The sequence below is a fragment of the Aulonocara stuartgranti genome, assembly GCF_965226115.1.
Source record: "Aulonocara stuartgranti genome assembly, chromosome: 6".
Taxonomy (NCBI): Eukaryota; Metazoa; Chordata; class Actinopteri; order Cichliformes; family Cichlidae; genus Aulonocara; species Aulonocara stuartgranti.
The window spans coordinates 20148302-20170004 of record NC_138944.1 but is presented as its reverse complement, the minus strand read 5'-3'; the positions used below and the strand labels follow the sequence as shown (position 1 = coordinate 20170004).

Here is a 21703-nt window from a genome sequence, read left to right as displayed (position 1 = left end):
AGAAGTGGCTCTAAGAGACCTTCCTGACTATGAAGCTATGATTCTCCCTTTTAGATCTCCACTGAGTTCCATGGAGCTTTGCATTGTTCTGAGAATTGGTCAGTCGAATATTTGCTGTCTTAAGTCATGAAAGATGGATACTATACAATTATTTCATCTCGGAAAAAGAACAATTACCATGACATTCATGTCCATGATGACTGTAAACTTCTAACCACAGCTCTCTATATAACGGTGTAAAATGCTTTTACTTTGAAGGTATGATGCCGGAAGTCTGACCAGTAAATAAATAGTGGTTTCTCCGAAGAAGCGCTTCACTTTAGGTTGAGGTCCAGGTGAGGAAAGTTGTTGCAGAGATTTCATTGGTGTGGTTTTTATACGTCGAGCTCTGGTTTGCTTTCATTTATCGTGTGCAACGGAACCGTGGCCGTGGGTTTGACGCCGGGACAGGACACATTTAGCGGAAGAGCTAACACAGTCTGCGCATTACTGAAGTTCAGAGACTGTCGAGCTGGCAGAGGTAACGAACCGTTAGCTAACCCGCTGACAACAAACACTTACCCACTCATTCATTTTCGTGTTTAGTTCTCCCTGTTTGAAGGAACAGAACTTAAAGTAGCTTCATCGTTCTCCTGTCGATGTGCCACATCAACGCGGGGCAGCTAACGCGAACTAAGTGAAAGGCATCACCGATAAAGGGCTCATTTTTCATCTCTGCTTGACGTGGCTGAGCTGCAATAAAAGGCTCTTTATATTCCACCAGGCTACAACTGTGCACCTGGCAACTATTACCGCGGCACCACCGAGGAGGTGAAGTACTCCCGAGGAGGATTTTAGACAGAAAATCTAATTATTTGGGAGGAGCCACTCCCCTCTGAGTGTAACAGGGAATCAGCTTACCTGACTTGTAAAGTTGAGGCATCAGCAAAGCAATTATTTTCCTGTGACGGAACTAGTCATTACTGTAATTTTCTGTTATTTTGATAGTTGGATGGTAGCGTTTTACTTGCTTCTTATGCACTAATAGTCCAGTCATCATCTGCAGAGAAACTGGATCTATAACGTTTAAACTATTAGAAATATGTTTGAGATGCTGTTAAAATGGTTTGTCCTCGACTATTTGAGCCACAGTTTTTTCATGTTTTTTCATATACATACCGACTTTCATGATAGCAAATTCATTTTTAAAAAAAGATTTTGTTGACAAAGATTGTATTGTTATGAAGCTGAAATTATGAGTGAGATCATCGATTACTACTTACTCTTCATCTTCAAATCCTTATAAATTGTTTTTTTTAAGTGATTTGGAGCAAAAACTGTCCAGGACTCCTTGGGACCCCCTCCTCTTATTTTCTTATCTGGCAAACCCACTGATAAGCTATTGGCAAGCACTGAAATGTGTACAAATAAGGCTTGCTTGATGGGTACTTTATCTCTTTATTTGCAGGGAAGTGTGTTCACTTGATAACTTTATAGCTCTGTGTTGTGTCCTCCCCAGATGTTTCAAATAAAGAGGATCTGTTGCATTGGTGCGGGTTACGTAGGAGGCCCAACATGCAGCGTCATCGCCCAGATGTGCCCGGAAATCACAGTGACTGTTGTGGACGTCAATGAGTCCCGAATCAAGGCCTGGAATTCTGACACTCTGCCCATTTATGAGGTAGCGTGCCATTATTTTAAAAAAACAAAAAACGTGGCGCTGAGGATAGTAGGACAAGATTAATTATTAGAGATCTGGTTAAACTTTAACAAGCAGGAGTAGGTCATAGGCTATTATCCTGATATGTGCAGCTTGAGATTAATATTCAGCATCTCAGAAAAGCAGTAAAGTGTTCAGATTCATTAAAGTGTTAAAGGAGTAGGTGTAGCCAGGCAACAGTTCCAGGCAAATGTTTTTGTTAAACATTGCTCCACCTCATGGACAAAATGAAACCTAAATTACTTCCAGACTGTGTTGCAACTTTTCTACGTCAACTCTGACCACGGTGTATTGCATCATCGTGAGTAGTTTAAGGTTAGTCAGTGGTCACTGTGAGCTGGTGTTGCACTCTTCACGTTTATTTTTCCTGCTGTCTTACTAACACGGCCTCTCACTTCCTCCCATTTCAGCCTGGACTGAAGGAGGTGGTTGAATCATGCAGAGGAAGAAATTTGTTTTTTTCCACAGACATAGACTCGGCTATCAGGGACGCAGACCTCGTCTTTATCTCTGTGAGTCCATCATTTAGCTCCACACACACACAGCCCTAGAGCCCGACTGATCCTGGATATTCGGTGGTTGAATATAAGTGAAAGATGTCTGTCAGTCTTCAGTTGTATTTAAAAGAGGAGATTGTGGCCTTATTATTTAACTTCTCAGCAACGCATGTAACATGCTATGCAGAACACGTTCTGCTCAGCTGTGATGTGTAACGGCTCTGTAATGACACAGTTTCTAATTTACTCCACTTTTCTCCTTTCTGCATTAAGTTTCTATCTTGTTCCAAATAAACAGTTCAACACAGGCCGATAATGATCGACCAAAATTTCATTAGGGTTCTCCATCACACACTGGTTTTGCTTGTTTGGCCCACTGACATAATTAAACTGCACCTCTCCTTGCACTCCTCCAGGTGAACACCCCAACAAAGACTTACGGGATGGGGAAAGGTCGCGCGGCTGACCTGAAGTTCATCGAGGCGTGCGCCCGGCGCATTGTCGAGATGTCCGACGGCTACAAGATTGTCACGGAGAAGAGTACGGTGCCAGTGCGCGCCGCCGAGAGCATTAGACGGATATTTGACGCCAACACCAAACCCAGCCTCAACCTGCAAGTGCGTACCGTCACGTGAACAAAGCTCTTCGACCTTTGCTGAGCTGCTTGTTTCTAAAGTTGTGCTGCCGCTTCAGGTGCTGTCCAACCCAGAGTTCCTCGCAGAAGGAACGGCGGTGCGGGATCTGAAGGAGCCAGATCGCGTCCTGATTGGTGGAGATGAGACTGCTGAAGGTCAAAAGGCGATCAGAGCGTTGTGTGCTGTATATGAGCACTGGGTCCCCAAGGAGCGCATCATCACCACCAACACGTGGTCATCTGAGCTCTCAAAGCTGGTGAGTGAACCTCTGGGTGAGGTCGACCACAGAGAACAGTTTCGTAAATCTGTTGGTTGTTGTAGCAATTTATTAATCGTTTGCAAAAAAAGGCCAGTTTTCTTGGAAAATATCTCATGATTAATATTTTTAATATTTAACAGTCAATAAAAAAATAAATTACCAGAACTACATAGATTAGATTTGTGTTTATTAATCTGTTTCCAAATAGCTGCTCTTTATTTAATCCGTATATTGAAGGGTATATAAAACATGGAAAAAGGGTCAGATAGATGAACTCTGCTTGTAGAAAATAAACTGTGTAAATTATTAAGACATCAACTTTTACTTTGTGCTGTCAATTAATTTCTATGATCAATTTTAATCAGCTAGTTGTTACTCATTTAGCGAAAACGTTGTATTTAGTTATTTATTTCATGTGTGTGAGACGATCCACTCCACCCTACCTTTCAGTCTGTCTGTGAAGCGGTCCTTTTATGCAGGAAATTGAGAAGCGCTCTGGCTGAATGTTTCCATTCAGTAACGTCTTCGCCCAGTGCCAGTGCTCTATAAAAGCTCTTGGAGTTAGTTGCTGGGCGTCTCTCCTGCCCTGAGTCACATTTGATTTCTGTGGCTTCTTGGTTTGCTTGTTGGACTAAATGTCCTTGAATGCACCATCTCTTGACTCGTGCATTCACTTGCACTACGGATCACATTGATTACACACACCACGGCTCAATTTCAGGTCTTTGTTCGTTTGATAAAAAAAATAAACTTTTTTTAATTGGATTTGTGAGTCTCCTTCTGTCATCGCTGAGTGGCCTGGTGTATGAGAAGTGTGTAAGTGATTATCACAGTACTTGTCCTTATCACAGAGCTAAACGAGTATTCCTGTGTGTCTGTGTGCAGGCAGCTAATGCATTCCTGGCACAGCGAATCAGCAGCATCAACAGTATCAGTGCTCTGTGCGAGGCCACTGGAGCCGACGTGGAGGAAGTGGCCAAGGCGATCGGCATGGACCAGAGAATAGGGAACAAGTTCCTTAAAGCCAGCGTAGGTGAGAGACAGTTTGTTTTCACATCCGCTGAACATGTACGAATGTTTCCCGTTCATCTCTTTGCTGTTTCTGATGCCTCGTACAGGTTTCGGTGGAAGCTGTTTCCAGAAGGATGTGCTGAATCTGGTGTATCTGTGCGAGGCCCTCAACCTGCCTGAGGTGGCTTCCTATTGGCAGCAGGTGAGAGCGACGCTCCTTTAGATGAGGAGGAGTAGTGGCTGAAGTCAGAGCCTCTCCCGAATGACTGAACACTTCGCCTTAGGCTAAGGGAGATTTTGTGGCAGAATCAATGCAGAACATTTTGGACATAACTGTTTATTTCCAATTAAACAACTTGTACATCTAGTACTGAGTAGTGACAGTAGCACTTATTTTATTATTATTATTTTTTTAAGGTGATCGACATGAATGAGTACCAAAGACGACGGTTTGCCTGCAGGATCATCGACTGTCTCTTCAACACTGTTACCGGCAAAAAGATCGCCCTGCTGGGCTTCTCCTTCAAAAAGGACACGGGTGACACGAGGTGGGTCTCCTCCTTTTATTTTGGCCATTTCTTTCCCGTTTTGATTCACTTGAAATGGCTTTGTTAAACTTTTGTTAATCATAAACCTCAGTGTATGAAAGGATAATGAAGAGCCCATTTCAAACCCTGGGTTTGCTCTTTGTACATACAAAACCTGCAGAGTCACTGCTGACTGCTTTAATGTGCATCTGTGAACTGTAACCTCGATTGGAGCTGACATCAAGGTGTTCGTGTGTGCACGTGTGTTGTGTAACTCCAGGGAGTCGTCCAGTATCTACATTTCTAAGTACCTGATGGATGAGGGCGCCAAGCTGTTCATCTATGACCCCAAAGTCCTTAAAGAGCAAATCATTCACGACCTCTCCCAGCCCAGCATCTCCGAGGACAACCCAGAGAGAGGTGTGTGTGCAGTTTGCAGGTTGCAGTTTCCAGTGCAGTACTGAAAAACTCATTGTGTAGTTTATTTTTGTCAACACCCTGATTTACTTCATGTCTGTATGAGTGAACCAGGTGGTTTAGTGTAAAGACACCTTCAGCTCACTTCAGTACCTGGCTGCAGACAGCTTAAATAAACATGATTGTAATGTGTTAATAAGTGAGCTATAGAGATGCTGCTCTGTGGGTGGTGTTACCTTTGTACAGGGCATTGCTAAGCAAACTGGTTACGGGCTCGAGCTTGACACTTTACATGCAGACAGGAGAGGTAATGATGTTATAATCAAACACCTTTAAGATCAAAACTATTAAATGACTACTCCTTTTCTGATAATAAAATCTGATAGGACTTGAAAATAAACCAGAATTCCAGGATGTATTTAATAAGATTTATAAAACTGTAACTCTGACTGTGCTGTAATAGTTCAAATTGTCTGTTGGGGAGAATTTAAGCCAACAAAGTATATCATGTCCTCTACACCCACCAATGTTATCTTTGGGTGGGTGTAAAGGACATTTTCAAGAGAACCTAAGATAGGATAGGGACACACCATGTCAGAAGCGACTAAACTTCTTAAACATCGCCTGTTTTTGCTCCATTCCTGCTCCATATTTTCATTCTTGAACTTTGGTACAATTCACATTTCAAAATGATCATTGTTTGGCTTTTACTGGGCCTTGGTGCAGAAAGTGTTTGTCTTTCCTCTCTTCTGATTGGCTGTCCCTCACAAACAGCAGGTGTGAAGAGCAGGCGGGCGTGGCAGCTGTAGCAGAGAGAACCACATTAGATATTGCTTCTCTTAGATGCCACTGAGATCTCAGTAACTTTCAGTTGCTTTATCAGTAACTAAAGCAGCACTCACTAACACTAATTTGTTTGAACTGTTCTTCATTTTTAGTGTCTGAGTTGGTGACTGTGACATCAGACCCTTATGAGGCTTGCCAGAGCGCTCATGCATTGGTCATCTGCACAGAGTGGGACATGTTTAAGGTCCCAGTTACATTTTACTACTACTTTTATTTTTTTTTAAATGCTTCGTATTTGAGGAATATGTGAGAAAACATTTTAATAGTCATATCTGCTTAATCCCACCACAGGAACTGGACTACGATAAGATTTACAAGAACATGCTGAAGCCGGCTTTCATGTTTGATGGCCGCAGAGTGCTGGACCACCTTCACCCTCATCTCCAGAGCCTTGGCTTCCAGGTAAGATTTACAAAAAAAAAAAAAAAAGTTCCAACCCCTCCATCATGTAAAAATCCAAAGTATTTAAGTTTTGGTTTTTTTGGTTTGTTTGTTTTCCTGTCTGCAGATTGAGACCATCGGTAAAAAGGTGACACCAGCACGAATCCCCTACACTCCAGCAGCTGCTGGTCCTCGAATCACTGCCAGCGACGTTCCCACCAGCAAAGCAAAAGTCTGAAACTCATTTCTTCATCACTCAACATGCAGCAGATTCCTCCTAGCCTTTCCCCCCCTGTAGCTGGTGAAAGAATCCAGATCCTTCTCCCTCAGATGCTGTATCATGCCCGATGAACAGTGTGTGTGGGGGGGATTGGATGAGAGCTGCTGATCCTTGAATCCAAAATTTGTGAATGATTGTTTTTTGTTTTTGATTAAAGCATTCCATATGCGGTTAGTTTTATACATTTCACATATCAGGTACACCTGTTGGACTGATTTCTGATGAACACTATCAGCCTGAGTGTTATATTTACTGTACAATCAACTATTGTTCTAAATCACAAATTTTATACTTATAGTATTTTTTATAAATCTACTGTATGTTAGTCTGTCCTCAATATCTGTGGCTGTTTACTCAAAAGGGCCAATGCAAGTAAATTAATTTTTCTGTTTTGTCTGTTTCAAAAGTAATAATAAAAAAATAATAATTAAGAAATGACAAACTGCAAAAATGTGACCTTTAAGACTTTTATTTCTATAAATATCAATGTACATTTGAACTGATCGGTGTGCAGCACAAACATCTTTCTTGTCCAGCTGTGACATTTACACTGTTTTACTCTAGAAAAAGTGCACTTTCTTCCAAATTGGCTGTTCAGCAAATACACGGGTATCAAAATCTTTTGCCACCCATTTACCTGCTGGGAGGCTAATTGCCCTTGCTTTGTACCTTTCTTCCACACAGTACAGGATGGATGGTGCTTCTTGTTTTTGTATCACAAGACTGATCAAAAAAAAAAAGGATCCCGCTTCATTAAATCAGTTCTAAAGAAGCAGACATGAAGATTGTATAGGAATTTCTTTTACTTATGTATTAATCACATTTTATTGTATAATGCCTTGGTGCCACTGGATTTTAACATGTCTCACACTCATACAGTAAGACAAATGGTGGGGGTCTAGTAAGGAAGTTGGTGGACGCAGACAACTCCACAGGAAGAGTCTTGTCTCTTCGAGGACTCTGGGAGGTAGCAAGGGAGTGTGAACCTTAAGGTGTGAAACAGCTGCGTACTGCCTTTTGTTCCTGAAGAAGGTATTTAACTGGGAGCCATGCTAGGCTCAGGGAGACTCTGCTGACCGTCTGCCCCGCGGTCATGCAGGCTCTCCGCCAACTTGGTTGTCTGTTGTCTTTGTGTGTTTGGATTAAAGAGTGTTAGCTACTGCTCGTCTGTAGGCTTTATTTAATCGAAAACTTCCACAACAAGGATCGTGAACAGAGCCCACTGTTAAAGGTCAGTAGCTGTTGAGAATAGATTCCTTAATATACATCATAGTTAAAGAGAATATAGTTTGGGATTGATTGTAATATTACAATATGGCCGTTAATGGGTGTAAGAAGGCCTGGAATGGGAACAAAGAACTGGGGTGCAGGGCAGGAGGACAATCAACCTGGGCCAGGAAGCAAGAATTACTGAGGGTGAGGGGCAGGCAAAGGGACACTACCTTAAAAGGAGATGGGGTCAGGGTGTCAGCACCCTTGGCCACTGTACTAGTGTATTTCCATTGTGGGGGTGTTTACTGTAGGGGGGAGGAGACCAGAGGTTATAACTGTAACTGTTGTGTGGAGTTCTTTAGATCAGCCTTTAGCATAGGACTGCAGTGTGCTGATCTCCAGATGCATCTGTAAGAATAATGGGTAATAAAAGGATTGTGTAAAACATGGAAACATCTCAGCGTGATCTCTACCAGGACCAAAAGAATCGCAGAGACCGGCGTTGTCTCAACATAGCTTTTTTTTTTTTTTTAAACCCAAAGTTCACTGAGACGAGGGATGGGATTTAGGAATCCCCAAGGAGCGGAAGCAAATTACAGCCTCTGCTCCTGACAGCTGGGCGAGTTGGTGGACACTCGGGTTACCCAACGTGTCTGCTGTTTGTTCTTTGATAGTCTCTTTAAAATGCAGCCCTCTGGCTTTTTCTCAGGGAACACAGAGCAGCAGTTAGAGTATGGTCCCTGTACTTACAAGTCTGTTATTGTCACTTCTGTAGCTTTATTTAATGCCTCCCACAAACATTGTACTAATATTAAACATGTTTCCTGTGCTGTACTTTAAATCGGTGCATTACGTTACAGATGGACGAAGCTCATTTTGTCACTGCGTACAGCTGAACGCACACAGCAGGCTCCTCATTCTGCTGCTTCTGTTTCCCTCTTCTTCAGTAGATTCTTTAAGAAGAATTCGCCTGTGAAGAAAGAAAAGAAGAAATGCACTGAATTCATCCATCCTCTGCTTCTTGTCCCGTTCACAGGAGCAGCAGTCTAAGCAGAGATCCCCAAACCTACTTTCCCTGCCCACTTATCCCAGTTCTTCCATGGGGGACCCTGAAGCATTCCCAATTCACCTGAGAGAGATAACCTCTTAAGGCTACTGTGGGGTCTGCCCCAGGTCCTCCTCTAAATAGGACATACCTAAAATACCTCATTTAGGAGGAGGAGGAGTAGCAGCTCCACACCGATTCCCTTCCAAATGACTGAGCTCTACATTCCTGTCTCTGAGGGGGAGCCCACCCGCCCTTCAGAGGAAGCTCATTTCCACCACGTGAATTGATCTAATTTTTATTGAGTGATTTGGCCCAAGTTTTACTGCTGAATTTGTCTGAAAATGCAAAGCCACATTTAATAACATGATTTCTCTTCTTAACTGAAACAAATTAACTGTCTCTCTTTTGTCTTTGTAATCATATAATTATGCTTATAGTTGATATCCCTGATCACAGTGTTTTGTTTTTATTTTTATCTCTGACCTAATATCTCCATTTTTATTTGAATGTTTTTGGCTTAGTTGGCTTTGGACAGTCACGAGGATGATTTGTGCACTTCATTAGGCACTCTTTTCCCCACCTGATCGTCTCTTTAAAAAAAAAAAATTGCAATGTTTATCTGACAAAGTCTATAATATGTTTCCAGAAGTGCAAAGTTAAAAATATGTAACTAAAATGATTTCATATAGAGATTTAATATTCTTTGCACACTGGCTGGACATGTTGAATATTAATATATCCAAAAAATACTAATAAACATTTATTAACATCACTTCTCACCTGCTTTGTAGGAGGATCGCACCAGTGGTCCGCTGGCTGTGTAGGTGAAGCCCATATCACTGCCAACTTTTTCCCAGTGGGCAAACCTCTCTGGAGTGACATATTCCTCCACCTAAATCCCAAAGACACGCACAGAGTCAGAGTGAATGTGTCTGTAGCCAGCAGCACAGCAGTAGGAGTGTTTACCTTTAGGTGGCGTTTGGTCGGCTGCATGTACTGCCCGAGTGTTAGACAGTCCACTTCTGCCTCTCGCAACTCTGTAATGACATCCTGTCAGAAAACTGTAGAGTTTGTCTGATTTTTTATAATGTGTGTGTGCGTGAGACAGCGGACTACACACCCGTCATAGTGCTGACGATCTGTTGGTCAGTCTCTCCGAGCCCCAGCATGATGGAGGTCTTGGTGAGCACCGTCGGTTTGACCTTTTTAGCGTGCTTCAGGACGCTCAGAGACTGATCAAAGTTTGCTCTGGGATCACGTACATGCCTGTAAATACACGACAAACATCACTGTGCATCTGAGAAATGTCTCTGCTGCACCACCTGCTGGTCAACATGTGTTACTGCAGTGTAACGACATTGCATGTTGTTATTAACTTTAACAATACTTCACACGAGCCTGCTTTATACTGTGTGTTTATGACCATGAATTTAAGCTTTTTAATGGCAGAACTAGAAATTAGATGCTCAGATTTTGACTCTGAGGACTTACAGTCTATTAAAAATCCCTCAGTACCTTTGTAGCTCGCGCACTGTTTCCACATTGTGGGCGTACACGTCTAATCCCGACAGGGCGATCTTTTCCACCGCTGCCAGGTCTCCACGGAAATCAGGAGTCAGGCATTCAACCAGAATCTGAGGATTTCTAGCAGGCAGGATCAAAGTTGCTTTTACAAAGACATTCAGATAATGTAATAAATCCAAAAGGGGCGGAGTCGTGTTTACCTTTCTTTCAGGTTAGTAACCGTCTTAGCAAAGTGCTCCGCTCCACCATCAGCAATATCTGCACAAAAATACAGAGAGAAGAAAAATCTAAGATATATATGATATATAATATTTTGAAAATGCCTTGAATTTTATCTTTAATTTGTGGACATTTTTGTATTTGTAAACTGAAAGTTAAAACCAGAACAGTCTGATTTCTTTACAGCTTTATGTTATTAAATTCTACAAATTGCAATGCAGTTGATCGTCACTCATGTAATTCTTGCTGATGCACAACAGCAAGAGACTCATGCAGATACAGTCAGGTAAGAAACTAGTACCGTCTCTGTCGACCGAGGTGAGGACCACGTAATCCAGTCCCCAGGCGGCGATGGCTTTGGCTGTGTTGTACGGCTCGTCAGGGTCAAGAGGCGGAGGCTGACGTGCTGTCTTTACTGAGCAAAACCTGCACCCACGGGTGCATGTGTCTCCCATCAGCTACACACACAAATACATTATCTCGCTAAAATAGAACAAAGAATCCAGACAAATACAAAACACTGATATGGCAGCGCCAGTTCATAAAAGAACAGATGGTGAATATTAAAGATTAAAGTGCTTCTTTGCCCTCTTCAAAAACTGGAAGTAAATTCAGAGAGCAGCAGAGACTCACCATGATGGTGGCTGTGGCTGTGGCGTACTCTCCTCCTCCCCAGCATTCCCCGATGTTCGGACACCTGGCCTCCTCACACACCTGAGATAACAGACAGATTATTCATAAATCACAACAACAGTCATCTAAAGATGCTTTATATCATAAGGTAAAGACCCAACAATATTAGAAAGAACTCCAAAACCAGATGAGCTCCTATGAGATAGGACTTTGTGACAGAGGGAAGGCAAAAAAAACAACAACACAAAAAACACTTCAACAGGAAGAAACCTCCAGCAGAACCAGGCTCAGGAAGGGGCAGCCATCTGCTGAAATCCAAACTGGGTGCTGGAAGCTTTGGAATTTTTTGAGCTATCCTACTGCATTTAAACTGTTTTAATGGGCTGTTTAATGTTTTGGCTGCTGTTACACGGGAATTTCAAAATTTCTTTCTTATCTTATTAAACATTTTTCAGCCTTTCTGTTGAAGGTTGAATAGTCAAAAACGTAGCATGTGCCGTTCAGTGAGCTGAGAAACTGCAATATTTTGATAAGTGCGTCAGTGCTACAGCAGTGTGAAGGCGAATCAGCGGAGACCTTCAAAGATCACATTAGTTGCACCTCAAACATTTCTTTAACAGCAGCCAAAAAGCAGCTGGGCTGCCTGACAACTTACAGACGGAAAACTTACCGTGTGAAGGTTGAGATCTCTCAGGGTGTTCTTCAGCCTGTTGTAATTCTTTCCAATGGGGATCTCAGTCTTCAACCATGGAGGAAGCCGCAGCCTGACAGGAACAACAGCAGACAGCTCGGTGTCTAACAGTGCTCTCATCTCTAAGTATCTGTGTCTAAATACTGCTAAAAAACGTTTACTGATAATAAAGAAACCTGCTAGGTCAGAGCCTGCAGTACGGGGAAGAGCTCATTGAGAATTAGTGGCAGGCTGTCAGGTCTGCCTGATGCCCCTACATGTAATAACTTTGTCCTCATCTGTATTTTGAGCTCTATGATGAAAAATCCTGCATGCATTTGGATGCGTTTTGCTACTAAACAGTCGTTTTCTTAATCTCAACTTCACTTGCATCTTTTGTGACTGGCTGCAGGGCGCTAACCAAGCGCCCGTTACTTTTTGCATGTGTCGACTTCGCCTTTAATGCTCATTATGGTGTTGAACTGTTCTCTATAGCATGTGTCTGCACATTTATGGTAGAGCCGAGCAGGCCAACAGCTCATTATCCAACAAACACTTTTATATTTCCTCTGAAATCCATTTTTCCATTTGAATGTTTAATGCAAACATTTTGACTAGCTTTTACTGAAGCTTTAACAGCGTTGCTTATAGCAGTGTTTGTGATGAAGTTTTGGACTCAGAGACTCAGCTTCTGTTTGTGTGCATTAACAGAACAAAATAAACGTGCAGATGCTGATTTCTATACTAAATGATAGTCGACCTATCATTTAGTATAATCCATCAGCTGCTACAAGTGAAATGCAGTCTGTTTATTTTTGTCAGTGATCATGAGTTTAAAACTCAGACATGCCAGCATCTTAACATGGACTCAAACCAAAGCTCAAGCTCCCCGGGGCCTGAAGCCTCACCTCTCTCCCTTCTGTCTCTTCAGGGTGCCTTTGTACTCAGCCCACTTGCTTTTTTCAGATAATTCCCCTGAAATAAAGTCTTGCAGGTCAGGCCCGTCGTCTCTGAGCAGCTCCTTCTTTCTGTCACTTCTCTCCGGGGAGGGTCTGGTTGATAAGCAGCTGGTGTAAACCTGCAGAGCAACACTGACGATTAGTTCAGGAGCTTCTCTGTGTTTCTACACACGGCAATTCACACTGACAAGGTGGTCACGACTCCGGCTACTAAACTACATATTCGCTTAGACACATACAATCTGTCAGAGGCCTCCTGACAGACCCAGCTGGGAAGCCCGCAGTCAGATTTTTTCACCGGCTGGAGCCGTTAATAGACTATCCGAGCCCAAGTTTGTTAGACTGAGTTGTGAATTTAACTACTCACGTGTGGGATGCATCTGGGACTCAGCCATAGGTGGTTTGTGGAGAAACGACCCGCTACGCAACAACTTTGCTTGAGTAGCGCCATGACTTTGGCTAGCAGGCGGTTAACGTTGGGATAGCACCTCGGTGAACGACTGCTTTGGTCTGGTGCTTCACGTGAAGCGGACAGAATTGGAAAGTATTCTTTAAAAAAAATGAGCTAAAATTTCAACGTAGGTGATTTTTTTACGAACTTAATGGGTTATAGATATATTTTAAAATGAAGACTAGACGAGCTGGAACATAACATTATGGCAGCATTAAAAAATTTCTAAAACAAAATAAGGCAACAGATGGACTAAAAGATGGCCATTAATGATGATAATTTGAAAGGGACTTACATGAAAACATGTTTAAATACTATTTAACAAATTGAATCAGATTCAAATTGAGAGACAATACTCAATATTATACAATACTTAAGTAAGCGAAATCGCCCATCAGTTATAATGTTGAGATCCCTTTGCAGTGAAGTGACAGTGAACGCGTCTCTGGGAGTGCTGAATGTAGACTGTACGATGCCACTCGAATGCAGCAAAGCTAAATAAAATGTTTGAAAAGCTTGCAGTAAAAAATAACAACAGAAAACGCTGCTCTTTAACTTTTGGAATCTTTTTGGTGGTTTGCGACACCTCTGTTCAAATATTTACATCCAAAATATGCGCTCCTCGATCGTCTGGTAATGCCTGCTGGTGGCACGTACAATTGCGTGGTGACGTCGTCCTTTCCTCCTTTCCTCTGCTACCGGCGAGGTGAGGATAACCGAAAAATTGTTGCCTTGCTTTCATCTAACTACATCTATGTCTCTTAAACCTATATTTCGCTCGATTTTGAGCCATCACACTGAGAATATGTTACACTTCTCACCATAATCTGTATTTGTAGCCTACTTTAGCTCTGTCGGGATATATGATGTTAGTTTTAATCAGGTTTGATGCTTGAGGCCTGGCGCTCTGTAAGCGCTGAGGCCCACAGCGGATTCAACAATGCTCATATTAAACATGGCGTTTGCGCGGCTCCAGGTGTTATTTAACAATTTCTAACGTTTTTACTGTATCGGTATCTCATGAAAGGAGCTGGTCGGCTATCTAATGCTTACTTCTGTTAGCATTGTAGCTAAAGCTTGCTGACACCAGTGTGGTGTGCCTGTATCTCACAGTCCGAACTTTAGTAAACAGTCATTGTGGAGCTGTTAATATCACAGATATAAAGGCATACACGCTTTAGCCTGAATCTTTAGCCAGTCAAACTTTTCAGAGTTGAAAGCACCTATTTTGTCTCTTTACAGAATGAAGACCATTCTCAGCAGCCAAACTGTCGACCTCCCCGACAATGGTAAGGGGAAAATCAGTTTTCCACACAGATGTATTTATGTCCTGTCTGTAGAGTAGCTTCTAACCTTTTTTTTATATTTGTGCTTGTTGTGCGGCAGTCGAGGTGAGGCTGAAGGGCCGAACTGTGACTGTCAAAGGCCCCCGTGGCAAGCTCACCAGGGAGTTCAACCACATCAACCTGGAGCTCAGCCTGCTGGGCAAGAAACAGAAGAAGGTATGAAAGAGCCAGAATAATGCTAAGTTACTTAAAGTGAAGTTAGCAGCCCCAGGATGTGATGGCAGGAGGGCATCACACATGTTTGGTATTAAGGATGTGTGATTTTAGAGTGTATAAGTTTTCAGATTTAAATAGTGAGTTGTTTTGGTTGAGGTTGGATATGTAAAATTAACAACTGCATCATTTAGAAAAGTGCTTTAAGAACTGGTCGGGTCTTCAAACTACTCTGCTCAGTGCGAAGTTTGTAGATAAAGGGCTTAAAATGTCAATTTATTGTCTTAAAATGGGAGTAATCCTAAAAGCCAGTTATGTGCTTTGCCTAAAAGTGCCATAAGTGGATTGCAGAATGAGTTTTTGTACAGGGCTGTTTATATGACTGTTGAAAAAAAGGTTTAATACATACACGGCTGGTGTCAACAGTGCTAAGAACAAGTTGTAGAAAAAGTCTTTAATTTTAGAGGGAAACTATTGAAATATCTGACTGGCTGTGACTGAGATGATATCAGCGTTTGAAACCATCCAACTGTTTTCTTCACGTGATCCAATCCCAGCTGTGATAGGGCGAGAGGCAGGGTGCATGAACAGGTTTTCAGTCTATTGCAGAGCTAACACAGAGAGACAGACAGCTGTTAATGCTCACATTCACGCCTATGGCACACTTTGTTATTAATGTATCATGCATATATTTGACAGCAGCACTGTTGCCGCACAGCAAGAAGGTCCTGAGTTCATTCCACCATCAGGCCGGGGTCTTTCTGTGTGGAGTTTGCATGTTCTCCCCGTGTTTGCGTGGGTTCCCTCCGGGTACTCCAGCTTCCTCCCACAGTCCAAAGACATGCAATTAGTGGGGTTAGGTTAATTGATCAATCTAAGTCGCCCATAGTTGTGAATGCGGGAGTGAATGTGAGCGCGAATGGTTGTCTGTCTCTGTGTGTTAGCCCTGCGACAGACTGGCGACCTGTCCAGGGTGTACCCTTCCTCTCGCCCTGTGACAGCTGGGATACGCTCCAGCGCCCCCTGTGACCCTGAAAAGGAGAAGCGGATGAATGGCATATATTGGAAGTGTGGGAGGAAACCAGGATACTCTGAAAGAACAAAACAAGGGGAGAACATACAAACTCCACACTGAAAGACCCTGGCCAACCAGTGGATTTAAACCCAGGACCTTCTTACTGGGCTAAGCACCACACCTCCGTGCTGCCCCTCGTTTAAAACCTCTAGAATGTGTCCAATAGTCTGTGTGGTTTGCACTTGCTGTATAGTAAGTGTATACTGACATTAATGCATTTGGACGACAGAGTTGGTTTTTGGTGTTCTGACATGTGTTCCTGTCAGATTTGAGGCTGTTAGCCGGGGTGTAGTTAGTGTATCGCAACAGGTAAACAGCAGCTACTGCAAAAGGTAAATGTGGTTGCATTTTCCAATGGCGGTCTGCAAGGCCAGTATTTCGCTCACATGTGGGCTGATTGCTTCAACACCTGTTTCATGCAAGTGATTTGAGCTGCTGTGCTTTTTTTTTTTTTTTTTTTTTTTCCTCAGCTTCGTGTGGATAAATGGTGGGGAAACAGGAAGGAGTTGGCCACAGTCCGCACCATCTGCAGCCACGTCCAGAACATGATCAAGGGAGTCACTTTGGTGAGAGCTCAGATATGCTTGTTTCAGTCGGTCCAGTTATAAACCCTGTGCATGCTTCTGGCTGACCCTGCCTATTGTTCCAGCATCAATTCTGTTTGCCTCTCATGCTTTTGTGCCACTGCAGGGTTTCCGGTACAAAATGCGTTCCGTGTACGCCCATTTCCCCATCAACGTGGTCATCCAGGAGAGCGGCACCCTGGTCGAGATCAGGAACTTCTTGGGAGAGAAATACATTCGCCGTGTCCGAATGAGGGGTGGTGAGTCTGCGTCACATCATGGAAATGTTTATGAGAATGGCACGTGTGAAGTCCAGAAATATTCAAAGTTTCTGAGGTGTGGCGTAAATGACTTTGTCAGGAGAAGTTGGAAGTTATGTATAACTTCATATTGGGTTTGTGGTTGATTAGACACAAATACTTGTGACACATTAAAAGTTAAAATAGCCAGATGGAAGGGACCACAGTGAATTTATCATTTTAGTCTTCAAAATGTCAAATTATCTTTAAAGATCATTAAAGACTTGTTTTTCTGATCTTTTGTTTCATCAGTTCAAAGCCCAAGAGGCATCATACTAAAATCATGAAATTCACACACTTGTGAAGCTGAACGAGCTGCTGGTTGGGCAAAAACTGCTAACGGCTGATTTGAAAACCAGGGCTCGTTAAATTTATGGATTAGGAAATTATTTTGTCAATCAATCAAAGCTTTATTCGTCACATGCAGGTTGCCCTGCAGTGAAATGGGACCCCCCCCCCGACCTTACACATATAGCACAAACATTACATGGGGATACAGGTCGGAGATTGGTAGAATCAGAGAAAAAACATTGAAATGTACACTACAATGGGGAAAGTACAAGAGGAAAAAAAGAGACCCCTACTCAAGCTATGCTTCCATGGTAGGACAGCATGAGAACAGGAAACAAAAAAAAACTCCTCTGCACAAAAAGCACATAAATGTCCACAGCACAACATTGTGAAGACATGACAAGCCACAGGGGTGGGTGGGGGGTGAGGAGTAATCCGAAGTGAACACAGCAGCCGCCCTGCACAGCGCTACCATTCCAGCGCGGCACACAGACCCGCCGTGTTCCCTCGCAGGAAACAAGAATCGAAGGCGTTGGAAAGGGAAGGGGGATGAGTGAGTGCCTATCAGTGTAAGTGTATGTGTGTGCGTGTCCATAGGCCGAAGGACACTGTCTCAGCTGAACTATCAGGCTAAGTAAACAGTCCTCCAGCCAATCCAGGTGTCCTTGCATGGGATGGGAAGAATAGCCGTAACACAGTCGTTATCAGGGAGTGATTGTTCGGCTCCAGCCTTGGGCCTGCAGCTGGCGCCGTGATGGGGATCCGCAATGTTCATGTTGGTTTTGTTAATTTCCATGCGAGCAGCCCAGGAGAATTTTCAGGCTGCTCTTTAACACTCTGACACTGGCCTCTCAATCTCCCGTTGGAGAGTCGCGAGCCTCCCCATGATGGTATCAAACTTCTGTTCCATGGTGTTGTCATTCTTTTGATTCTGAGACCTCACAACTGCAGTGATCCGTTCCGCGATGTCTTCCAACTGTCGCTCAAGGGTCTCATTTTGAGCAGGCCTCTCTCTGATGTTTCCCCTCATACGCTCAATGGTGTTGTTTTGAGCCTTCACAGCAGCTGTAAGCGTCTCAAAGGTGTTGACCATATTACGTTCGTTGTGAGAGGTTGCGCCTCGTTCCATTGCGATTCCAGCGGGCAGCCTTGGGGGGGTTTGAACAGCCGGTTCCGCTCTCTTATTTCTCCGATAAACCAGGGCTAAGCCAACTCCGATCAGCATGAACCCTGTTATCACGGTTCCGAATAGATAGATATCTTCAGCGTCCTCGATCGACAGTCCCGCCAGGCACATACAGATTAATTGGTGTAGTGAGTCTCTGAGGAGGGATTTAGAATTGGCAGAGAGTGAGGCACGTGCAGACTTTGTGGAGTCATTGAAGCAGATTCTTTAATTTGTGATGAAGTCTGGAGTTGCACTCAGAGTTCAAACATGGTCAGTTAAGCATATCGACTTTTCTCTCAGCAGATCTAAAGATCCTGAGCTCGCCTCATTTTGGTGATGTAATGTCTGAAGCTGGATATTTATTATTTGGTGGAACTGTCATCTCATTGGAGGGCCACTTTAGTGTTCAAGTAGTACAGAAAAAACAAAACACAGACAAATATTTCTGAAAATGTAGTGGAGGTTTTTTCTTTTTTTTAAACATTTCTAATTTTGTATAATAAGACTAAACTTTTGTCCTTGTTCTCTTTCAGGTGTGCTGTGTTCAGTCTCAGCCGCACAGAAGGACGAGCTGGTCCTGGAGGGTAACGACATTGAGCTGGTGTCCAACTCTGGTACGTCTGCCTGCTGTTTCCTCTTTAGGTTTTCTACACCATAGGATGAAATGATATGATTATGTCAAGCTCCACCAGCAGATGAGAAGTTTTTCATTATTTCAGTCGCAGCCGTCCTGAAACTGATTCAGTGTCACCTTGATGCTCGGTGTAGATAAGAGTGAATAAAACATCAGCGGATGTTTGTCACCGACCTTATGGTTGGAAAACTGGACTCTGTGGACAGTTGTTGCACATCATCTGTACACACTACATGCAGTTGGACATCAGTGCAGCTGCTAATCCAGTTTATCACACTTGACTTCTGATCAAGTTTCCCTCCACCTAAAGTCCTACTGTTCTCCTTACTGGGGTGCAGTGAGGGTTTTATCGATTATCTGACAGACATTAAGTTCAGGTTCTCAAATGAAATTATGGAAAGAGGATAAACTCAAATCAGAGAAGAACAGCGTCTGATCTCACCAGTGTTTCTAGACTATTGTAAGTTTGAGTTTCTCCTTGAGTTGATTTTTCGCCTTCACTCTTCTACATTAAGGACTGAGCACGGTCTTGTGTTTGCACGTCTACTTTGATGAACAAAAACCCCATCGCTCCACCTCAGTTGAGATTTATTTTTTTTATTTTTTTTTTGCTAGTCTATAGTTGTTCTCCAGAATCTGTATTTTTAGTTTTTGTCCATATTAGTTGTTTTTTTTTGGCTCAGCTTTTGAAGGCAAAGCTTTGTTATACAGCAGTGAGTATAAATATCATATTGATGTCAAACAAAGGCCAAAAACTGTCACCTGACCATAATCCACTCAAGACTGTATATAATTTCTGAAAATGAGTTTAAAGTCAAAATGCTCCTGCAGGTGGATTTTCCTGTAAATCCCTGATGGAGCTGTGAGATGCGAGTGTGAGATGCTTTTAGACCTTTTTAACTACCTTTTGATTCACATGCTACAATCCAAACAGCTCGACCTGCATGTATAAAAAGGAGGGTCTGTATGAGACCGCTGCCTCAGGGACATATCAGGTTTTTCTGGACTTGTATCCAGATTCTTAGTAAACACGTTGGAGATGAAATTTGAACTTGGAGCGAAAAAGACAGCAAACAGTGTGTCACACAGTCCTTCCTGAATCTTGTGTAATCCTGTTGTGATGTGCTACTTATCACCCCAACTTCTCTGTTGCAGCTGCTCTGATCCAGCAGGCCACAACTGTCAAAAATAAGGATATCAGGAAGTTCTTGGATGGCATTTACGTGTCTGAGAAGGGAACAGTCTTGGAACCGGAACAGTAAAAGTTACACCTACACTCTCGGAGGTTAGACATCACCATCCTCCTGTCCTGCATGCTCTGCTGGTTTTTCTTCCTTTTAATGGTTTCATTCTTTCAGATCTTTTTACACAATGCGCTGCTGCTCCACTTTATTTAAACTTATTTGTTGGGGCTCATGGATGTAGTTAAATTATTTTCCATTAATAAATACTCCTTACATGAAGTCGCCTTCATGTGTGAATCAATCTCCAAAAATCTGACTGGGCTTTTAACATTTTATCGGCAGTTTTAGATCATTACCAGTTTCATAAAAGCTGTAACTGATACAAACTGTTTTCCAGCCCCATGTGGTGTTTGTGTGGATGCTTTTGGCGTCACTGTTTGCATGAATGTGCACCACAGCGTGCATCTGTGCTCCTAAAGCTGCCCATTATTTTTGAAGTAAACTCTTCATTAATCCTCCCACTCAGTTGATCTCTGTCCTCACACTCGGCTCCTCTGTTTGTTTCCAGCAGCCCTGATCCAGCAGACCACCACAGTCGGAAAGAAGGACATCAGGAAGTTCCTGCACAGCACAGTGCTAATGACAAGCTAATAAGACCAATAAACTAATGTGTTTTCCAGTTAATCCAGTCTCTGCCTCCCTTTCTTATTGGTTTTTGAGAATAGTTCAGCAAAATCTTGATATTGTTATAAATTGCACACGAAAGAGTCACTGGGGTAGTTCTACCCATCATCAGAAGTTTAAGATTTGAAGATTTTTATTTTCACTTTGTTCAGTGGATTTCCTTGTTTTAGTTTAGCTTCACTGTTAGTTTGAGTTGTTCTGTTTCAGAGGAAAGATTTAAGAAATTCAGGATGAATATTAATAATCAAACAGTGCTTGTTAGAGGTTGTTTCACCGGCCAGGTTTTGAATACTAAAACGAAAGACATTGTAATCACCGATGAACTTAAGGGCTGTGAATGGGCTGGATCCCTGCTGTCACAGGATGAAATGCAAAGTACATCGTGGACAGAATGCTGGGATCATGCTCAGCGACGGTGTTAAACACTACAACACTGTGCCCCCAAAACTGATTTTCTTTTACTTATACAAGTATACTGTTTTTGTTAAATTTCTGCTAAGCTCATGGTCAGTTTTTCCTTGTAGTTCATTATAATAACAATAAAACTGATGGATCAGATTCACTGAGGAGCTTGTGAAAATACTGAGATTTCTTGAGGACCAAAGTGATTCACAGACAGTTTCCAGCACATCCACTGGTTTGTTGCCAGAATGGCAAGTTTTAATTTTGAACATGTAATCGAACACAGACTACTAAAAGCAAAAGATTTAACCCTAAGGCTTGCCTAAAACAAATGTCACATTTGTTACCTAGATTTTTACTTTTTGTTCTTAGCACAGCATTTCAGACTCCTCACAGCGCTGATACTTCAGTCTCACACAGACTGAGGTGGTTTGATGTGTGAGGCGTTTGTCTGACCTCAGGAACATCTTCAGGAGGACCAGGAGTCAAACAGACAACCTGTTCTAAAACCAGAGGAACTCAAATGCAACCTAACCTGAAGGTTTTCATAAACTCACCATGTGTGGTTTGTGTGAAAGTCTCACGTTTAAATGCAAGAGGAGCAGAAAAAAAAGATTAAACCTTCATTCCTCACAG

The 21703-nt window shown here is 42.7% G+C and overlaps 3 protein-coding genes across 4 annotated transcripts; 2 read left to right on the top strand and 1 right to left on the bottom strand.

The window, feature by feature from the left end:
• The first annotated feature begins 295 nt into the window (after nt 1-295).
• On the top strand, nt 296-7003 carry ugdh (UDP-glucose 6-dehydrogenase). The gene is made up of 12 exons (XM_082535985.1): nt 296-520; nt 1499-1660; nt 2110-2211; nt 2613-2813; nt 2890-3087; nt 3976-4123; nt 4209-4303; nt 4519-4649; nt 4909-5048; nt 5984-6075; nt 6183-6293; nt 6400-7003. The coding sequence occupies exons 2-12, from the start codon at nt 1499-1501 to the stop codon at nt 6508-6510; spliced, it is 1491 nt and encodes a 496-aa protein (XP_082392111.1). The 5' UTR covers nt 296-520; the 3' UTR covers nt 6511-7003.
• A 2-nt stretch (nt 7004-7005) lies between these two features.
• On the bottom strand, nt 7006-13678 carry lias (lipoic acid synthetase). Its single transcript, XM_082535986.1, has 12 exons — nt 13642-13678; nt 13185-13333; nt 12767-12936; nt 11859-11952; nt 11189-11269; nt 10857-11013; nt 10537-10594; nt 10328-10456; nt 9933-10078; nt 9779-9849; nt 9593-9704; nt 7006-8734 (listed from the first exon to the last, which is right to left on the bottom strand). The coding sequence occupies exons 1-12, from the start codon at nt 13661-13663 to the stop codon at nt 8679-8681; spliced, it is 1245 nt and encodes a 414-aa protein (XP_082392112.1). The 5' UTR covers nt 13664-13678; the 3' UTR covers nt 7006-8678.
• A 746-nt stretch (nt 13679-14424) lies between these two features.
• Nucleotides 14425-20665, top strand: rpl9 (ribosomal protein L9). Of its 2 annotated transcripts, none has more exons than XM_082535990.1 (7): nt 14425-14557; nt 14655-14770; nt 16313-16408; nt 16533-16665; nt 18697-18777; nt 19953-20082; nt 20553-20665. In XM_082535990.1, the coding sequence occupies exons 1-6, from the start codon at nt 14512-14514 to the stop codon at nt 20057-20059; spliced, it is 579 nt and encodes a 192-aa protein (XP_082392116.1). In that variant the 5' UTR covers nt 14425-14511; the 3' UTR covers nt 20060-20082; nt 20553-20665. The 2 variants fall into 2 exon arrangements, with proteins under 2 accessions (XP_082392116.1, XP_082392115.1); XM_082535989.1 differs by having other exon boundaries at nt 20550-20665.
• Nucleotides 20666-21703: the final 1038 nt, after the last annotated feature.

Bases quoted from the DNA above. Each gene is read 5' to 3' on its own strand.
- ugdh (XM_082535985.1), top strand. From the start codon at position 1,499: ATGTTTCAAATAAAGAGGATCTGTTGCATTGGTGCGGGTTACGTAGGA. The intron at 2,814-2,889 runs GTGCGTACCGTC...CTGCCGCTTCAG, and splicing joins AACCCAGCCTCAACCTGCAA to GTGCTGTCCAACCCAGAGTT. The intron at 6,076-6,182 runs GTCCCAGTTACA...ATCCCACCACAG, and splicing joins CAGAGTGGGACATGTTTAAG to GAACTGGACTACGATAAGAT.
- lias (XM_082535986.1), bottom strand. From the start codon at position 13,663: ATGGGCGATTTCGCTTACTTAA. The intron at 13,334-13,641 runs GTATTGTATAAT...CTTCACGTGAAG, and splicing joins GGGCGATTTCGCTTACTTAA to CACCAGACCAAAGCAGTCGT. The intron at 11,953-12,766 runs GTGAGGCTTCAG...TGTTCCTGTCAG, and splicing joins AAGAGACAGAAGGGAGAGAG to GCTGCGGCTTCCTCCATGGT.
- rpl9 (XM_082535990.1), top strand. From the start codon at position 14,512: ATGAAGACCATTCTCAGCAGCCAAACTGTCGACCTCCCCGACAATG. The intron at 16,409-16,532 runs GTGAGAGCTCAG...GTGCCACTGCAG, and splicing joins TGATCAAGGGAGTCACTTTG to GGTTTCCGGTACAAAATGCG. The intron at 16,666-18,696 runs GTGAGTCTGCGT...GTTCTCTTTCAG, and splicing joins CCGTGTCCGAATGAGGGGTG to GTGTGCTGTGTTCAGTCTCA.